We start from the raw sequence: 19396 nt of genomic DNA on the forward strand, positions 1-19396 counted from the left end.
CTTGTGTTGTGGTCTTTATTTAAACTTTTGGATTGCTTATTTATGTTTTCACCAAATTCTGTACGTCTGCTCTGGAGCAACTTGATTACTGTCCTAGAGAGATGTGGAAAGCTGCTCTTCTTTTTTGGTGTCCTTTAGTGAAGTGTCAAAGCAGTGTTACTGGTTTTGGAAGAAGCAGCTAATTTTACTTTAAAGTACTTTGATATATGCAGCAGAGGAGTGACTGAGTCTGTTTCTACTCCTCTCTACAGCTAATGCAGAAGAAGAAAAAGAAGAAAGTATTTATTGGGCATTGCTGATAGCAGTTCCAGTATTCCAGCAAGCTAACTTTTTTTGCTCTTAAGTATTTGCAGCTTCTGAGCAGCTTTAAACATCTACTTCAGAGTGCATCTTTGAAATTCATCAGAGCAGAAACCTTAGGCTAGAAACATGCTTCCTTCTCTATCTGTCACATTCTATTCAAGCTTTACTGAGTAGATTCTATTTACTTCTAGAAATTATACTAAAATAGTTGAAAATAAGTATTCTAAAATTGGGTGTATACAGGTGTCAAAGCAGTGTGGAGACCATGCACCACCCACACTCATTGTAAGAGGATGGATGGAGGAAATTGTAGTCTGATCTCTATTACAGATAAATGAACTAAAAGGTAAATTTTATAACTAGTTTGTTAAATTTAAAAGTTCAGGTATTCAGATTGCAAAAATTTATATTAAGGTTTCCTAGGAAATTAATCCTGTGTTATAAATGTACTGTTGGGTGAAGTGGTGGGACTTTTTTAACCTGTAAAAATTCAGCTTTGTTCAGTGCTGGGGTGGATGGAGAAGGTGTGGGGGACAGGCTAGCTGGGCAGACCTGGTGGTTTGCTGCCCTGAGGAGGGGTGGGTGCTGGTACCCCTCGTGTCCTGCTCTCAGTGGCCTGTGTGCGTTAGTTCCTGTGTGACAGTGCTGTAACCAGTTCACTGATCTGGCAGCAGAGTGAATAGCTTTGCTGAGCCGTTGAGTTACTGTGCAGTTGATGAGCAGCAGTGCTGCAGGGCTGTGTGCCAGGAGCAGTGACAGAGGAGAGTGGGGGATTGGATCATCTGACACTGAGTTTATACATTGCTCAGCTGTGTCATATCCATTAGAAGGCTGAATAATTAAGTGTCACATTTTTTCAGTCTTCCAATATAAAATTTAATTTTAAAATGTTTATTTCTTTGCAATGTGGGGTATATGAAGTATCTATACAAATAATTTTCTGTATGTATGTCATTTGCTGCTTGTGGGGAAATGGAGTTTTTAGCAGAATTTGTGTATGCAGTAGGAAAAGGTTGTGTGAATTTTAAAAAGGCTCAAAACAACTAAGCAGTTTTTGAAGTTGTGTTACCTAATTCCTGCTTGAAGTGGTTTTAGAGATCTAAGTTTTACTCTTGTTGGTATGCATGTTTTTTTCCAAGTGTTTAATTCTAGTAATGTTTTGAAAAAAGCCCATTTAAAATCCTTCTTATCTTATGATTTCTGTGTTTTAAGGCCTTTTTCTGCTTCAGTGGCATCAGTAGTTCACAATTGAAGACGGGATTGATGTTTTGTCTCCCAAGGATAGACACTTGCTATTTTTCTCTTTCAGTTGCAAGTAGCAGTTCAGGGGGCCCTGCTACTTTCCATCATACATCTTCTGGTGGTTTTTTTTGTTATACAGCCTTTTGTTCTTTCAGTGATTGTCGCTCTCTTGGTTTCCAAGTGTTTCATAATTAAAACTGATCTCAGTTCCATCCTTCTTGTATATAGAGATCAAAAAAAAATCAGTGGAAGAGAGCTGTGCACTGAAGTGAGGGGCTGTGGGCAGATATTTATTTTGCTCCAAATTGTGTGCATCATTTTTGCAGCTTTGTGTGATGAGAAAGTGTGCAATGATGAATTGTAATACTTGATATGTATGTAAATGGCATAACCTTTTTATCTAGTGTTCAGAAGTAAAAGCAGTCTGTATTAAAATCAATGTATCTAAAGCTGAGTGGAAAATTTCTTTTATATACCCAAAAAAGAATTATTTATCTGGTTAAAAACTTTTATGTCTTCTGAAGGTTTCATACAGATGGTGTGAAAACAGAGGGAATTATAAATGTTCTTCATTAAAAAATGTCTTAGTGTAGTTCCTTCTAAGGTTTTAAGTGCTTCCATAGATGTATACCAAGTTCAGTAAGAAGTACTTTTACAACTCATGTTGAAGACAAACCCTTTTTGGATATGTTCACATGGACTTTGTGTAATTTGAGACTGATTTACATTCCATCTTTGTTGTTTCTGTCTTAAAGACACCACTGCTTTCAAGACCATGGCTGTGCTATTTTGAGTGCTGGTCACTGATGATTAGAAAAAATCAACTATTTCAGTTGGAAGGGCCTACAGTGATCAACTGTTCAACTGCCTGACCACCTCAGGGCTGACCAAGAGTTAAACCGTGCTGTTAAGGGCATTGTCCAAATTCCTCTTAAACACTGACTGCCACAGGGCATTGACCACCTCCCTAAGGAAGCCTGCTTTGTTGTTTAATAGTGGAATTGTTTGTTTGGTTGTTTTTTAAAATTTTATTGCATAGCTGCATCCTTGAAATACATCAAGTGATGAATTTAAGAAATTGCCACCAGATACTACAGGAGCAGTTGAATGAAATTGATTGTTAGTAAAACTTCTCAGAAGATAAAATCAAAAGGAATGGGACAGGTTGAAAGGGGAAATCGGATCATCTTCCTTCTTGTACTTTAGGAATGGAAGTCAGTGGTTTTTATTGTTTTGCATAAATACAGATTCATACCCATCTATTATATAAGTACTTTACATTTCAGCTAGCAATGGTATAATATAATTTAGTAGCTGGATGTTCAGCAAGAACATACAGATGCTGATTTTCATTTGTCTTAGGATTTTCTTTGGTGAAAACATACATGCTCAAGTAGGAGAGAGCAATTTGGCTTTTACTGCAGCAAATAGCTTCTTGCTTTGAAGTTTGTTGCCATTTATATTACTCTGATTGAACCCCAGTAAATATAAATTTCCATCCTTTTCTGCCATACATAATGTCTCAGATCTGAGTGAATAGTTTGAATAAAAATCTGATCTCCATTAAAAAAAAAATGGCAGGTAACTCCTGCTTCCCCCTGCATCACCTCACTCCAGCATTTGGTGCTACAGTTCCATAGTTTGTATATTCAAGCTAATATAATATCTGCAGAATGCTTGACTTCTTTGTGATATCTATCAGCATAGCAAAAAAATTTCATATTTAAAGTGAAACAATTTTAAAATGCTAAGTTAAACCATTATTAAGAGTTTGCTATACCTGTATACTTGTGGATGCTTCTTTGCAATTGTATATTCCTGCAGTCAGGAGGAGGGGAAAAATGTCTGAGTCTGTATTTTGAGATTTATATTGAGATTTCAAAGCCTTCAATGTGTAACTTCCCACTGTCATAAACCATTTCTTTGTTTTTGTTTCCCACTGACTGGAGCTGGTGCCATGACACAATTACAATATCCCAAAATGTAGCTGATTTTTCCAGGTAATGACATTACAGACAAGGACCCTGCCACCCTGAATGAACTATTTTCAAGACGCTCTAAGGTTGAGGTACTTAGTTGTTGAACATCTGTTGCTGCTCTTCCTGGTCTTTTCCTGCCCCCTAGATTTAAAGATTCTGGTGACAGAGGATGTTAGCAAAGAAGTGGTGAATATTGCATCTACCAGATGAATATCTGTATATTATATCTGAATAATACATCTGAATAACAGTCCTGTTGCTGAGGTTTGATGCTGGGCTTACATTAAATTTAGCCTAAGAAAGGACAGACTTCCATGGAGATACTCTGCCTTTTGGCAGTTGAACTTAGTTAGCTGAAAGAGAAATTGTGTTCTGAGACTGTGCAGTGTTAAATCTGATTCTGAGTGAAGGGAGTCTTTGTAGTTATTAACTGTGTAGATTAGGTTAAGAAATCCTAGAATCTGTTTCCTTGTTTGGGCTAAACAAGAAATGAAGTGACCTCAGGCACTTCTCATTCCCCTCCCTGTGAGAAAACAGAATCCAGGGAGATAACTAAATCTGCCTCCACTTCAAGGATCCCAGAAGTATTTAGGTGCTGTCACAAACCTCAGGAGACTCAGACCCAAGTGTCTCAATTGCTTCTTCTCTGTTCCAGTGTCTGCATCTTCCATGTGCAGGCTCTTAATCGTCAGCAAGAATTTGTGTTTCCATGTACCAACACTTGTGGTCTCACTTTGCTTTTTTTTAAAGGACTCTGTTAAGTTTCTTGGGTGGAGGATTGCAAGGTGAAAATAGTCTACTGCAGCATAGTAATAGAGACTGGCTGACAATTTCTAAACCTCAAAGCTTGTCTGTTTGAACATGTTGCTTTTGAATTGCTGGTGTGAATATAAATTTGTGCTGAAACATACCCACTAACTTTGTTTTACGATGTGCTAAATCATTTTGACTGCTTGATCTTAGGGCAGTGTACTGCTAGAAGTTTTTTGGCTACCACTTCTATGACTTGCAAAAAAAACCCCCTCACTTCTTTAAAACAAGTGAGAACATTTACCTTGGGAGTCACTTGAATGTGCTATCCCCAGATGAGTAATTTCTGCCTTTAGGACATTTTGGACATGTAGGACAGTTTGTTTTCACTTCAGCTTGTGTATTATGTGAAGCTAGTTTCTTTTTTGTGAGCTTTTTCTTTAATGTGTCTTTTAATTTTATTCATGTTATAATATGTATGGGATGAGTTTTTAGATGTTCCCACATGTTCTTCAGCAAAGTTTATCTAGTTGTGAAAGAGTGTGAAAGATGTGAAGAAGCCCATCAGACAAGGTCAGTGCTGGCAGTGGCATCTCGTGGGCAGCTTGCTGCTGTTCATATCCACGGATGGTTTGTAGGCCCCTTTTTTTGGCAGTGTTGGACAGCTGTGCTGTGATGTCTCTGGACTTCATGGGACAGCAGCTGCTAATGACTAGCTCAAGGGAATGATGAACTGCAGCTCATGACGAAACTTGGGTTATTGTGATGTCTTTCCCTTGTTGTCTCAGCTTATTTATCAGATGCAATGTGACCGTGGCAGGTGTCTCTTACCCTCCTCACTTTTGGTAACATATACATTGTGACCCTTGCTTTTGGTCTCTGGTCTTTGTGTGCCATGGTGAGGGTTTTGGTGACTTTGAATCCCAATCTTTAAATATATATTTTGTATAAAAATTTCCTTAAGAGATTTTTTTTTTAAACTCTCAACAGGTGGGAAGGAGAAACCAAAAACCAATGCAGAAGAGCTACAGATTAAAAAAGTTAAGAAGAAAAAGAAAAAGAAACATAAAGAGAATGAGAAGAGGAAGCGTCCAAAAATGTACAGCAAATCTATTCAGACCATCTGCTCAGGATTGGTTTCTGATATTGAGGATCAGGAAGCCAAAGGCATCATAGATGATCATCTTAAGGATTTCAATGGGAAAAATATGGATCCCAAGAAGGACTGTGAGTCCAAGATACCAGAGAACAGTGAGTTTCCATTTGTCTCGTTAAAGGAGCCACGGGTTCAAAATAAACTCAAAAGGTTGGACACATTGGAGTTCAAACAGCTGATTCATATTGAGCACCAGCCTAACGGAGGTGCATCAGTTATCCATGCCTACAGTAATGAACTCTCCCACTTGTCTCCTGTGGAGATGGAGAGATTTGCAGAAGAGTTTGTGGGTCTGGTTTTTAGTGAAAATGAAAACTGTGCAGCTTACTATGTAATGGGTATTGTTCATGGGGCAGCTACTTATTTACCTGACTTTTTAGACTACTTTTCGTTTAATTTTCCCAATTCACCAGTGAAAATGGAGATTTTGGGAAAGAAAGATATAGAGACAACGACTATGTCAAATTTTCATGCTCAGGTAAGAGGTTATGCATTTTACTTTCTAAAGTCATATAATGGTTTCAAACAACTGTGAAGGGTTTCTTTTTTTTTTTTAGAATAGTTGCTATTAGCTCTGCTATGTGGATGACACAGAAGACTAGAAACAAGGGATTTCTTTAATAAGTCAGTTCTGCATTATTGAAGATGAGACGGAGACATAAAATTGTTAACTGAGACATGAGATTGGATTTTTGGTGGGAGGGCAAGTGTTTGCATGCTTGTGTGTGTAGGTTTCTTTGGATTTGTTTCTGTAGCTGAAGATTAATCATGAGTTTTGGAGGGTTAAAATGGTTTAGCTATGGCTTTCTGGGTGTCTGAACAGTAGTATGTCTGTATGAACTTTGTCATAAAACTGAAATGCTTTAATACAGTGGTACACATGAAATCTGAATAGGGCACAGTTAAATTAGCTCCATTTGTAGTTTAGGTTTTCTAAATCCATCCTCAAAGAAGAGCTTGGGGGTTAATGTGGCTGTGGATTTGGTCCTTATCCCTTTGCATTTCTCCTCACTTGGCTGGATTCTCTGGAAAGCTCTTAAATTAAACAGTAGAATGACTGGCAGATTTCGAATATTTTATTTAAAATTTTTTGAGAGAAATTACAGTATACTCTCTAAACAACAGGTGCTGATTAAACATTACCTCTGCTGTTTATTAACTGGCTGTTGAAAATACATTTCTGTTGTACAGAAATAAATTATAGCACTGGTTTTCAGGAAAAAAATCTGTCTGATTTTCACTTTGATGATGAGGTTATTGCAAAAAGCCCCTACAGGGACTATGAAACAATTTGTGCAGAAACTCAATCCTGTTATTTCTATCAACTTTATCTCACAATTACCCTTTTAACTCCTATATTTGTGAACATAGATGTTGTATGGATCAGCTTTAAACTATTTAATCTTCACTTTGGAGATGATTAGAAAGAGTTCAAGTGTAAGTTACACTGTCATATTTCTCATTAGAAACATGACTTTTTTCCCCTGTGGCTGCATAAACATTTGCATAGAACACTTGCATGTATTGGCAAATTTCAGGTGTGTGTTATCCACAAGGATATGCAGAACTAAAACGTTGCTGCAAGAGAACATTAGCAGTGCTGGCTGAGAAAATACCTACTGCTATGGAATATTAATATTCTGTGAAATACAGTCACTGTTTTCCTGTGTATGTAAACTGAATCACTAATAATAAAAATCACGGAACATATGATGGGCAGCTCTCCAGAGCTTCTCTTTGGCCATTTTATATAAGAAAAGCTGGATCTGTCCTTGTAAGTATGTTCCTTAAATCCAGCTGGTTCTCTTGGGTAGCATTAACACAGACATAGCTGTGTGCTAGTGTCTGCCCTAAAGAAATAGTTAAGAAAAGGCCAAATTTTATTGTTGTGAATTACAATAGAATTATTTTACTAGAAGGATAGATTAAGTTGTTATTACAATGGTAACATCAGCATCTGTAGTTAAACCAGTCCTGTGTTCTTTTGGGTTGAGATCATAATTCCCCATTTTTGTGTAAGTGAAGGAGGAACAGAGAGAGTCTGTGCTAATGAAAGAAGCTGAACTGTATTATTACAGCATTCAACTGGTCAGCTCCACGGTCTGAGCTGTATTTTACTTGGCTGGAGGTTTAGTTCTGGTGTCTTCTTTTCCTTTGTGTTCCCTCATTTTTTTTCCTTAGTTTTCATGGCATTTTATTCCTTCTCAGTTTGGTTTCTTGACAGAAAATGCTTGGCTCCTTGTATTTTTGCTAACTAAGGGGTAGAGGGTGTATAAATAACGTGCACATGCACACATCAGACTTCAGTTGTCTTCTGTGCAGCATTCTTGTTTCCTGGAATATTTAAGTCAATATCTTGGTTGCCTAGTTATTGATTCTAATTTTCCTTATGGTTTTCATGTTTCTGTTTTATTTTGGCTGTTTATTTTGTTTTTTTTTTTTTTTTAAATGTGGTCTGCTACAGTTAAAATGTTTTGTTAGCTTTGTATCCTCCTTTTTGACATTTTGTGCAGATTGAGAACATTATCCTGTCTCACTAAGTTCTTTGTGAATCTTTTAAAGGGATTCTAATATCTTGTTGCAGTATATTTTGATGAAACTTTAAATGTATTTGGTTTTCTGTTCCTGTATTTCCCTAGCTTTGTGCTGTGGTGTTCCTTGTCCTGGGCAGCCTGAGCAATGTCTAGTAGCTGTTGTACAGCCTTAGTTGAGGAAGGATTTATTTTCTGAGGTCTAAGTAGGAAATTGATTTTTATCAAGTGTTCTTTGAGTATGTATCTTGAACTTCATCTGCTTTAAGAAACTTAGGTATTCCTTTGCTAATTTTAATTAAAACACTGAAATGAAGCTCACTTTGGTACAATAGGTTCTTTGGTGGTTTCTCAGAGCTCATGTAGCTCATGTAATTAACCTGGCAAATGTAAGTATTTAAAAAGATCAAGAAAAGTATTATAAAAAGGAGAATGAAGGTTGAGCTAAGCCTGAAATGGAAAGTGTTATAGAGTGTTGTATCAATTTTTGTTTTTCAAGTTGATCCTTTTGTTACTACTCAATCTTCCACTGCCTGTTTTGTGACAGATGTGTGTTTGTGATTTTTTGGTTTTAAGTAATGCATATTTCTAAGTCATCAAGTTCCGTGACAAGAGTCAGATTGCACAGTAAATTCTGTTGCTCAGGTCAAATTGGAGTCCTCCTAAATTTACCTGGAAAGTCTGCATCTCTCAAGTAATTACTTCGTTTTCACAACTGTAGAGTTGAAAACGAACTCCTTTCAGCTTGCTTCCCAATACAGCTGTGTCAGATAAGAGTAATGTAATTTTACGTGTTAGAAGATAAGGAACACAGATTTGTGAGAATATTTACAGCAGATGCACGAGAGAGGAATTTGAAACTGGCTCTTTCTAATGAGAATTAGCTTTTACATTTTGCAGGGAGAAAAACTGGGGAGTTTTTCATCATCCAGCTTGGGCCTATGCCTAAGTACTCCTTAAAATTTTTTTGCATTAGTGTAACAGCTCTTTCTGAACTGACTGCAAGGCTTAGTCAGATAGTTTCTGTAACTGGGCAAAACGAAGTTAGTCTGGATATCCTTGTAGCCACTAAGTTAGTCCTTCAGGTGGTGAAAAATTGTCTTGTAGCTCCATCTTTCCTGGGTTCTGATTTGTGTAGATGGCAACAGCTGCATCAGTTACCTGATAGCCATGGATCTCATCAGGTTCTTATGAGGATTTTAAAGAACGTAAATAATCAGCTTTTGCCACCTACTTGCAGCTTACATCACTTCACTTAAGCTATTTAGTGCTGTTGAGACAAATGTTAATATTTTGAACTTTTTATTTTTTTCCTTGGGCTGGGCAAGTATAAGTTATTATTGCTGTGCTGAAACCCCAAAGCTCACAGTTGATGTTTAACAATGCTTAGTGCATTGATTTTACTGTCTTGCATCAGAGGCATCTTCTTAGTACAGATGAAGTAAAATGCTGCACAGCACCAGACAATTCTTCTGCTGCCAAACAAGATGGACTGTTTAAAGCAGTATTTGACAAGTCCTTGTCTGATGTGTTTGTGGGAGATCTCAAGGTAATTCCACGCTTTCCAAAGAAATCCTTGGTAAAATAATTTTTTCCTTGTTTGACCTCTTATCCTTTTATTCTGATCTTTAGTGGAGAAGGCAAACAGTTTATCCTTTTCATTCAGCTTTCTCTAGATTTGAAAATTGCTTAATAGCTTCTTTTTTCCCTCTTGCTAGATCAAGTAATTCGACTTTATTTCAGTCTGTGATTGCATGTTATATACCCTTATTAGTTTTAGTGATCTCCCCTTATGTTCAATTCAGTTGTCCCTATTTTTTTCTTAATATATGATACTAAAAATTGACAGTGTCTGCCTGGTGTATTGATGTCAAAGACTGAGAAGATTGCTGCAAGTGTCTTGCAAATTATTGCTCTTATGTCTATTTCTTCCTTTTTCAGAGCAGTTTGTGATCTGCTCTAGCAGCAGTTTCTGCTAATTGAGTTGCTCCCCTTTTCAGGTTCATGCAGTTCATCAAATATGTATGTGAGTGTAGTTCTTGCTTTTGTTTAAACTGAATTATATCCTTTGCATTCAGACCCCCTCTCCAGTTTCAAGCTTTGTTAATTTTTATCCTTTCCTGTGACTTGCAGTGTTGTGATACCTGTGAGTTTTATGAGAATACACTACCTTCAAAGGAAGGATCCTTGCTGCCTGCCTCAAAATTAGATAGTTGTGTGAGCACAGACTAAACTGCCCACAGTTTGCTCTTATTAGTTTGCTCTTATGTTTCTGTAGGAGTTTTTAGAATATAGTGGAAATGTCGAATGTTAAGATGCCTACTGGCCTCTGAACAAGCCTATCCAGTTAACAAAGCTTAGTTTGACTTGATTGTTTTCAATTTTTTTTACATGACCATATTTATTAGTTCTTACTATTTTATTTTGTAAGTAGATAGTTGTATCCAACTAAGTGTTTTTTTTTCCTGTAAATTGGAATTAGGCTAAACAGTTTCTAGTTCCTCTGTCTTCTGTTGACACCTATTTCTTTAAGATGGTGTGTTACTGTCTGGCATAATTGAAGAATTTGTTTTGTGGTTTTGAGATACAGTCATGGAGTGGTTTGTTTTGGAAGGGACCCCAAGGACCATCTAGTTCCAGCCACCTGCCATAAGCAGGGACAGGACACCTTCCACTAGAGCAGGTTGCTCAGAGCTCCATCCAGCCTGGCCTTGAACACTTCCAGGGATGGGCCATCCATAGCTTTGCTGGGCAACCTGTTCCAGTGCCTCAGTACCCTCACAGCAAAGAAATTCTTTGTAATAGCTGAACTTGTTCTCTTTCTATTTGAAGCCATTCCACCTTGTTCTGTCCCTACATGCCCTTGTACACTGTCCCTCTCCAGTTCTCTTGCAGTCCCCTTTAGGTACTTGAAGGTTGCTCGAAGATCTCCCTGGAGCCTCTTCCCCAGGCTGAACAACTCCAATCTGTCTGTGAAGAGCCTGTCTCACATAGGAGAGTTGCTTCAGCCCTCTCATCATCTTCATGGCCTTCCTCGGGACTTGCTCCAACAGGTTGATGCTCTTCCTGTTCTGGGACCCCAGGCTGGCTGCAGCACTGCAGTGGGCTCTCAGCAGAGCAGAGGGGCAGAATGCCCTCCCTTGCCCTGCTGCCCACACTGCTGGGCTGGCAGCCCAGGATACATTCGGCTTTCTGGGCTGCAGGTGCACATTGCTGGGTCATGTTCAGCCTCTCAGCCAGCAGCACCTCCCAGTCTTTTCTCCTCAGGGCTGCTCTCAGTTGATTCTCCATGCTGCATTTGTGCTTGGGATTGTCCCAACCCACATGCAGGGCCTTGCGCTTGGCCTTGTTGAACTTCATTGAAGTTCACAAGGCCCGTCTTTCCAGCCTCTGGATGGCATTCCTTCCTTCCCTCGTGTCAACTGCACCACACAGCTTTCAGTTCTCATTGATTTATTAAAGCTTTGTCTTGTTTTACCTTGCTGCCTTTGTGCTGTAGGTATGAGAGCATGCACATCATTCAGCCTGCTCACTTTAGGGAAGGTCACTGTTAACTGTACAATTAGACAAATGTGTGCAATTAGACAAATGGCCAGAGCCAATCTAAAGAAGATTTTCTGCCAAAAGAAAATGTCCTCATTCCTTCTTTCCTCCCAGTTGCGTCTTCTAGTGCCAAGATGTGGTGCTTCTTGAACTGGTGGAGTTTGTTTCATTAATCCAGCAGAACTACTTAAAGACTCTTGAGTGACTGGTTTTATTACTGAGTTGGCAAATTACATTGTTTAAATGTGTCAAAGGTAGCTCAAGGATGACTGTGGGTCTACACAATCAGCCCCATTCCATAACAACAGGCAATTGCATCTTCAGAGAAACAATTTTGGTTGATTTTGTTCCTGGTTTGGAATAAATTCGTGTTGCCATGCTAGCTGTGATAGACACTGAATAGTCAAATATTAATGATTAAATATTTTAGAGGAAGACCTGTGATAGTAATGATAGTTCATGTTTGTGGTGTGACTTTATGTGAGGGGTTGTCCTCACGTTTTCAGGTTCTGCACACAGAGCTTGTTGTTCCCCTTTTCTTTTATCCTCTCAATATTACCTTCTGCTTGCTGTCCTCCTTGTTTGTCTCTTCAACATTTCTTTTGCAGAGAGGTTTTTGCTGTTTCGTTCTTTAATAATTTGTGAAATCCTGCTTGAAATCATTACTTCCTTTAGTATTTGAGGGGAATTGCTGAAAATATTTTTAAAAGAAAATCTCAGTTGTTTAGTGCTTAATTTCCTTATCATTAAAGATTTGTGCAGTATCTATTTCCATATATTGTTATTTTCCTGTGTTCTAGAGAGAATTCTTTTATGTTGGAACTGTGTCTTTTCAGTTGTGTTTCAGTAGTTTTCAGTAGAACTTTTGTTTTCAATAGAATTTGCTTCTTGCTTTTAAGCTGATCAAATATCGAGATTGCATTTCCAGAAACTTTCAATTGGGAAAAACTATTTGTTGAATTTAGGTTTTTAGTGACAATTGAGTAATACCAGAACTGTCAAGACATCCCATTCTGATACCAAAACCTTGACCTAAAAAAAGGAAAAAAAGTGAAGGAAGGAGTATGAAGTACACATGGTTTAATGGTAAAAAGCAGCCAAACAGATTAAGGAGTATTTGTAAAATCAGAGCAATTTTGATGAGTAATTGTTCAGTTTTGACTCCCAATTGAAACTGGAAGTATAAAGAAGCATTTAAGGATTTGAATGAAGTTGGCAAGGAACAGAAAACCGCTTGGGCACTTCATTGAAATGTACCAAGTTAGCAGGAATGGAAATGGTCTCTTCATGGCTGCAGTGTTTGAGATTAACACTGGTTAAGGAGTATTGGTAAAATCAGAGCAATTTTGATGTATTTGTTCAGTTTTGGCTCCCAATTGAAACTGGAAGTATAAAGAAGCATTTAAGGATTTGAATGAAGTTGGCAAGGAACAGAAAACCGCTTGGGCACTTCATTGAAATGTACCAAGTTAGCAGGAATGGAAATGGTCTCTTCATGGCTGCAGTGTTTGAGATTAACACTGACTCTGGAATTAGATATTTTCTGTTCTGAGATACCAGTGTGTAAGTGCATTGCTGGTGCACTTCTATAGCAAAACCCTCAATGTCCTTGCATATTCTTAGGTGGTGTAATGTTTTTGGCTTTTGTTGTTGGTCTTTGGTGGGACTTCATGGGTTTCTTGAAATTGAGTTCAGTTGGTGGATCATTTTGTTTGCTTATTGTTGTTGTTTCAAATAAGAAAAAAATAAGTTTCAAATAAGAAAAAAAAACCTTCTCCACCTAAACCCACAACAACCCACACCCTACTATATTAAAAATAGGAATTCAGTTATGTGCCCCAGTTTACATTTTTTCAATTCCTCTCTTGAAATGCATGTTTTCTCTGGATTGTTCCCTGCACTTTATGACTTATTCAAACAAAATCTGTAACATGTAGTGTCTAAAATGTTTCCATTCGTAGGATGATATTGCTTAAATGTATTTTTTGTGTGTGTGTGTGCGTATATATATATATGTATTTTTGTATTTAGTCTTCAGATTCCTGTCAGACGCCAAAATGTTTCTGTCAAAACATTTGCTATTGCATTAAAAAATCAGTTGAGGCCGTGCGAGTCACAGAAGCAGATAATTCTCAAGTTTTACTAATTGTGGATTCAGTGGTGGTTTAACTGTGACAGTTTTCCATTACTGTGGTGCAAGAGAATGGCACAGTCTCCTTTTGTGTGTTTTTAGGTGCACATGTAAGCTACATGAGAAGAAAGAAGTTAGAATGTCGTATTTATTATTTTATGTTTCTACCTCTTTTACCTGTCCATGGGATTATACTGCATGTATTTGGTGATTTGTGTGTATTCATTCCTGACCACGTGCTAGAAGAGCAGCATGTCCTTGATTTCTCCTTTTATTATGGTTTTAAATTATTCCAGTTTTGAGCAAGTCTGTAAAATTCTAAAAACTTAGCGACATTCTAAGCTGTGAAATTGCATCTGGGAAGATTGTTTTATAGAAGATGTGTATATATATGTATATATCTAAAATACTTCATATATGTAGTACTGTATTAGCAGTCAGTGCATAATTTAATGTAGAATTTGATAAGTAATGGTTTTAGTACATCAGTATTATTTTTGTGAGTTTAGAAATACATAGAATAATCTATTTCTCTTCCTGTGAACAAACCAGCCAAAGGATATTGACAGTAAAAGGAGGGGAAAATGTTGCTGTTATCTAATATGCCATAGGTTATATTTGTTTGGTTGTTGTCTTTATTAGGGTTAATTTTGTTTGTTGTTGGTCAGACATCAGTGGGAGGATTTGGTGTTTTCAGACTATTGCTTAGGAGCAGTATAAGTTGGGAGTGAGTGAAAATTAGCTCCTCACTAAGAACAACCTCACCTTTTTATGCATGCTTTTCTAAGCCTTTAGCCTAACCTAAGATAATGTAGTTCCAGCATGAACCTCTTCTCTAAGACTAGAGCTTAGGATGCTACAACCCAGTTCATGGAAGAGATGAGGTAGGAGTTGCTTTTCTCTTCCCCACAGTTGCTTCATCTTTCAAACTCTCATGTTCCTTCTGGTCAAGCATTAGTATTTATGGCTTACATCTTTATGTATATTTTTATTATTTTATAAAACAGGAGAAATTTTTTAGGTAATTCCTGGATTAAATTCAGCTCAGTTCCCTAGGCTTGCTCCCTATCCATCTTCAGAGGACCTCATACTATCAGAAAAGAAGGGAAAAGAGCAAATCTTCATCTTTGATCACCACCATGGATTTATTTCCTGCTTATACTGGGCCCGGATGGGTTAATTTTCTTTGTGGATTGTGTTTTGGGTTTGTGACTAAAGCTGTTGGTAACACACTGCTGTTTTGGCTATTGCTGAGCATCACTGGCAGTGTCACCCCCCTGGTGAGTAGGCTGGGGTGGGCAAGAAGCTGGGAGGGGACATGGCTGGGCCAGCTGGTCCCTATTGACTGTGAGATATTCTGTGCTGTAGAACATCATGCTCAGCAAAAAAACCTGAGGGGACTGATGGGTTGGCTGGAAGATGCCTATTGCTGCTGGGCATCAGTCTGCTTGTGGGAGTTGGGGAGTGGTGGAGAACACCACTTGGTGGTTTTTCTTCTTCAGTTTCATCTTCACTGAATGAACTCTGTTTAGCTGGACCCATACATTTCCTTACTTTTCCTATTCTCTCCTGTCTCACAACAGTGGGAGATGAGTGAGCAGAGGGTGTAAGATCAGTATCTGCTGCCTGGGATTAAGCTGCTGCAGACTCAAATCACTCAAACATTTTATTCTGTGTTTGCAATGATGTGATCCTGAATATGATGGCAGAATAAACCACTCATTGTTTCGAACTTTGGCATTTATTTAAGCATTCATGTTGGTATTTCTTCACCTAAGCTGGATCTTGAGAAGCAGTTGTACTGCCTTGTGGTCAAGGGGAGGGTGGTTGATTGGGAGAGCTGGGAGGGAAAGGGGTTGGACAAACAATGCTTGAAAAAGTTGTGCTCATTTTTCAGTTTTAACTTGCAGTGGCATTGGGTTGTTTTTTTGTTTTTGGGAACAAATGAAAAATTTCTTAATTGATCCTTCTTAATGCAAGCATTATGCTGCAGCTAAATACTTGCTGACTTTAGGTTTCTTTACCAGCACCTAGTGGCATATAAGCCAAATGGGTGGGTTGATCCAGCTGGAAGCTTCACAGCTTTTCCAAGCTTTCACTTAGTATTTTTAGGAGAATTTTTAGAGTTTTCACTTGGAGTAGTTTCACAACCAGTGTATCGTATTCTGTATGAATAATAAACTGATTTAGGATGAAAAAGACCTTTAAGACCTTTTTAAGAGTCCAGGTGTTAACGCAGTCTTGCCAAATCCATCACTAAACCATGTCCTTAAATTCCACATTTGCACATCTTTTAAATGCCCCCAGGGGTGGTGACTCAGCATTTCCCTGGAGAGCTTATTCCAGTGCTTGTGAATTTTTTTGGCGAATAAATGTTTTTAATATCTAATCTAAACCTCCCTTGACACAACTTCAGGCCATTTTGTCTTGTCTTATCACTTGTTACTTGGGAGAGTGGTAGTAGGTAGCATAAATAAGCATGGAAAAAGGCAGAAAAATGGTTTTCTTTAATCAGGGATGTAGAAGAAAACAGCATCCCAGTATCTTGGACTGGAGTGGTGGAATACTAAGCTACTTATGCCAGTGGAAGAAATATCCTTTTGCATGTTAGGCTTTGTAATAAAGTGTCACAAATTTGTTGGTATCTGTAGCTTCAGTGGTTTTAGGTTCTTCCTTGCACATTACTGTAGTTGTACAAGCTCCTGATGCTTTGTGCCAGTGCACATGTGGCTGTGGACTGAGCTGATGCAAATTAAGCAGAAATGAGTGTTTGGTGATATTTTATCACGAAATCACCAGCTGTCTCTGCAAAACAAAACAAAAAAAAAACCCTGCAGGATGTATGACTAAGGAATTGAGGAATGGGGGAATATTACTGGACTGTTCTTTTCAGTGTGTCAGTGATGGCTTGCTGTAGCATTAGCTAAGACATTTTGTAAAATCCTACTTTTAGCCATAAATCTGTTTGCTGGGAGGAATGAAAGATGACTGGGATGATCGGAACAGTGCTTGGTTCTGCATTTCTGGAAAGATCTGGTTACATTAGTAGTTTCTCAGAAGGGCACAGTGTTGTTCCTTGTTTTATTTTCAGGAACTGCTCTTAATTCTCCTCTGCACTGCCATAACTGCCAGGAATGTTGATGGTCTGTTTGGGTGAGGACCATAGCTAAGAGTATTTCATTAACTGTTTTCCTTGCGCTTTTTTGCTTTTCTTGCTTTGGATGCAAAATATCTAGAGGTGCCATACAGGAGGCTTACTTGGTGTGTGCAGTAATCCATCTGCTCTTTGCTCCATTCTGATCTGTTCATACTTCACCTCATAATGCCAGCGTCTTTCAGCCTGTTAAATAGGAAATCAGAAGCTTAAAGTGAATGTGATCCTCATCAATCTCATGTCCGAGTATTTTGGTGATCTTACACAAGAGATTGTTGAAAAAACCTTCAAACAATGTGTTTCTGTTCAAATTTCACAGTAGAACAACTCTCATGGGAGGTGAATGCTACAGCCATTAAAGTCTGAAGGGAGCACAAGATGTGCTAGCAAAGCAAAAATGAAGGAGTGATGATCATTGTCTTGCTTTCTGTACAAACTCTTTATAAGCCTTGTGTTCACTAATTTGCTCCAGTTAATGTGCTCACAAAGAAGCAGTACTGGGGAGGATGAGTAGCAGAGGAAGTGTTTAGAGTTAAATTACTTGTAACTCAGAGCTCTGCCTGTTGCAAGAGAAAAGGTAGAAATTCAGCTAGACTTGAGTAGTCCAGGTAAGACTGTTACTAAGCATAACATGCAATGATATCTTTTTAGAGTTACTGGTTTGGAGTGTTATCTTCTTGAGAGGCAATGAATAGTTACTCCAGTTTACCTTCAGGTGTTAAAATAAAAGACATATTGTCGTGGATGTTTAATAAGATCTTCTGTCTTTGGGTTTGTAGTAATTGACTTAATAATCTTAAATACACTGGAGACTGAAGGACTAAAATAAGTCTTTCTTTTTATCTCAGAAAGCGTAAGCATAGAGATTACAGGTGCCCACTGAATGTGGATTTTGCACAGTGGAGGACTCGGTATAACTTCTGTTGTCATATTCTACTTGTAGGTAAAAAGAACATACTCTCATGGTACGTATAGAGCTGGCCCAATGAGACAGATCAGCCTGGTTGGAGCAGTTGATGAGGAAGTGGGGGATTACTTCCCTGAATTCCTTGATATGTTGGAAGAATCACCCTTCTTAAAAGTAAGGACAGAAGGGAATGGGCTGGGAGAAGGGGGACGACATGCTCTATAGTGCTGTTATAATAATAAAGTGAGAGTATGTGATACTTGTTTAGATAATTGAGTGTTCTAATAAATGCTTTCATCATGAGAGATAAAGGCTGCTTTTAACAAGGATTTTAAAGTAACTCACTTGAAAATTGTGGCTTTTATTTCCCACTAGTGTACACTGCCATGGGGAACACTTTCTAGTTTAAAGTTAGAGAGTCGTAAAGACAGTGATGATGGTCCCATTATGTGGGTACGTCCAGGAGAACAGATGATCCCTGTGGCTGACATGCCAAAGTCACCTTTCAAAAGGAAGAGGTAAGTTGAATTATTTTACTTGGTAAATGTCTGGTTAGTAGTGTTTTCTTTACAAATTCATTTTATCCCAAACCTTTTACTGTTTGATATTATATTTTAATATAATTTGCTGCAAATCTTCATCTCCAAACCAAATTTTGTTGTTTTGTTATGTAAGACTGGAATTTTTGTTTAAATTTTTACTGTCTGGCCAAGTAAGGTGCTAAATCTTCATCTCCAAACCCAATTTTGTTGTTTTGTTATGTAAGACTCTGGAATTTTTGTTTAAATTTTTACTGTCTGGCCAAGTAAGGTGCTTGTCCTTTTTGGAGGTTTAGTAGAACTATAAGGTGAAAACTTCAGGAAAATGTGTACACACATGCAATTACTGATATATGCCATGAGACTGCAGTTGATACCCCTTGAAGTTGTTACATGTGAGTGGATGTGTTGTGACCTCTGGGGACGGGAGCTTTTCTCTCACCTTGCAGGTAACAACTCCAGCATTAAATGGAATCTTTAAGCTTTGCTGTGGTACTGGGTATAAGAACCAGGTGAAGAGTAGGGAGAGCCTCTGCAGAACTTGAGTATTGTATGTCATAAGGAATTGTCATGGGAGTTCTTTTCAAAATGAGAACACAAAAAGGGAGTGTACGAGAAGTGGCAGCAGGGGCAGGTGCCTCAGGAGTATAGAGACATTGTCCAACCATGAAGGGGATGCAGTTAAAGCCAAAGACCATCTGGAGTTGAATTTGGCAAGGGATGTGAAGGGCAGCAGGGACCTCCACTGCATATGGACAGTAGAAGAAAGACTAGGAAAACTGAAGGCATTTGCTGAATGGGGCAAAGGACCTGGGGACAAAGGACACAGAAAAGGCTGAGATAGTACTTTTTTTCCTGTCCTTGTCTTTTCTAGTGAGATTTCCTTTCAGGAATGCTCTGTCCTGGAGACAGTAAGAGTGTCTGGAGCAAGGCAAGTGTCCTCTTGCCTTCAGTGGAGGAAAATCAGGCTAAGAAACTTCCTAGACATGTGGATCAGACAGACACAAGCCCGTGGGACCTGCTGGGATGGGTCACGTCCCACAAGGGCAGTGGGAGCTGGCCAGTGTCATTGCAAGGCCACTGTCTTTGAAAGGTTATGGCAATTGGCAAAGGTTCCTGAGGACTGGAGGAAAGCAAAAGCCACTCCAGTCATTTAGAAGG

The 19396-nt window shown here is 38.4% G+C and overlaps 1 protein-coding gene across 3 annotated transcripts in view; it reads left to right on the top strand.

Annotated features, from left to right (window-relative positions):
- Positions 1 to 19396, top strand: part of RSBN1L (round spermatid basic protein 1 like) — a 49139-nt gene that overhangs the window by 16617 nt on the left and 13126 nt on the right. For 2 of the 3 annotated variants that reach the window (XR_005955719.1, XM_041474559.1), the window contains exons 3-5: positions 5265 to 5908; positions 17733 to 17870; positions 18072 to 18214. Coding sequence is in view for 2 of the 3 variants with exons in the window: in XM_041474559.1 (XP_041330493.1) it covers positions 5265 to 5908; positions 17733 to 17870; positions 18072 to 18214 (925 nt within the window). In the remaining variant the exon portion in view is untranslated. The remainder of the gene's footprint in view (positions 1 to 5264; positions 5909 to 17732; positions 17871 to 18071; positions 18215 to 19396) is intronic. The other variant, XM_041474560.1, reaches the window with a different exon arrangement.

The sequence above is a fragment of the Pyrgilauda ruficollis genome, unplaced genomic scaffold, assembly GCF_017590135.1.
Source record: "Pyrgilauda ruficollis isolate IOZ18807 unplaced genomic scaffold, ASM1759013v1 scaffold33, whole genome shotgun sequence".
Taxonomy (NCBI): Eukaryota; Metazoa; Chordata; class Aves; order Passeriformes; family Passeridae; genus Pyrgilauda; species Pyrgilauda ruficollis.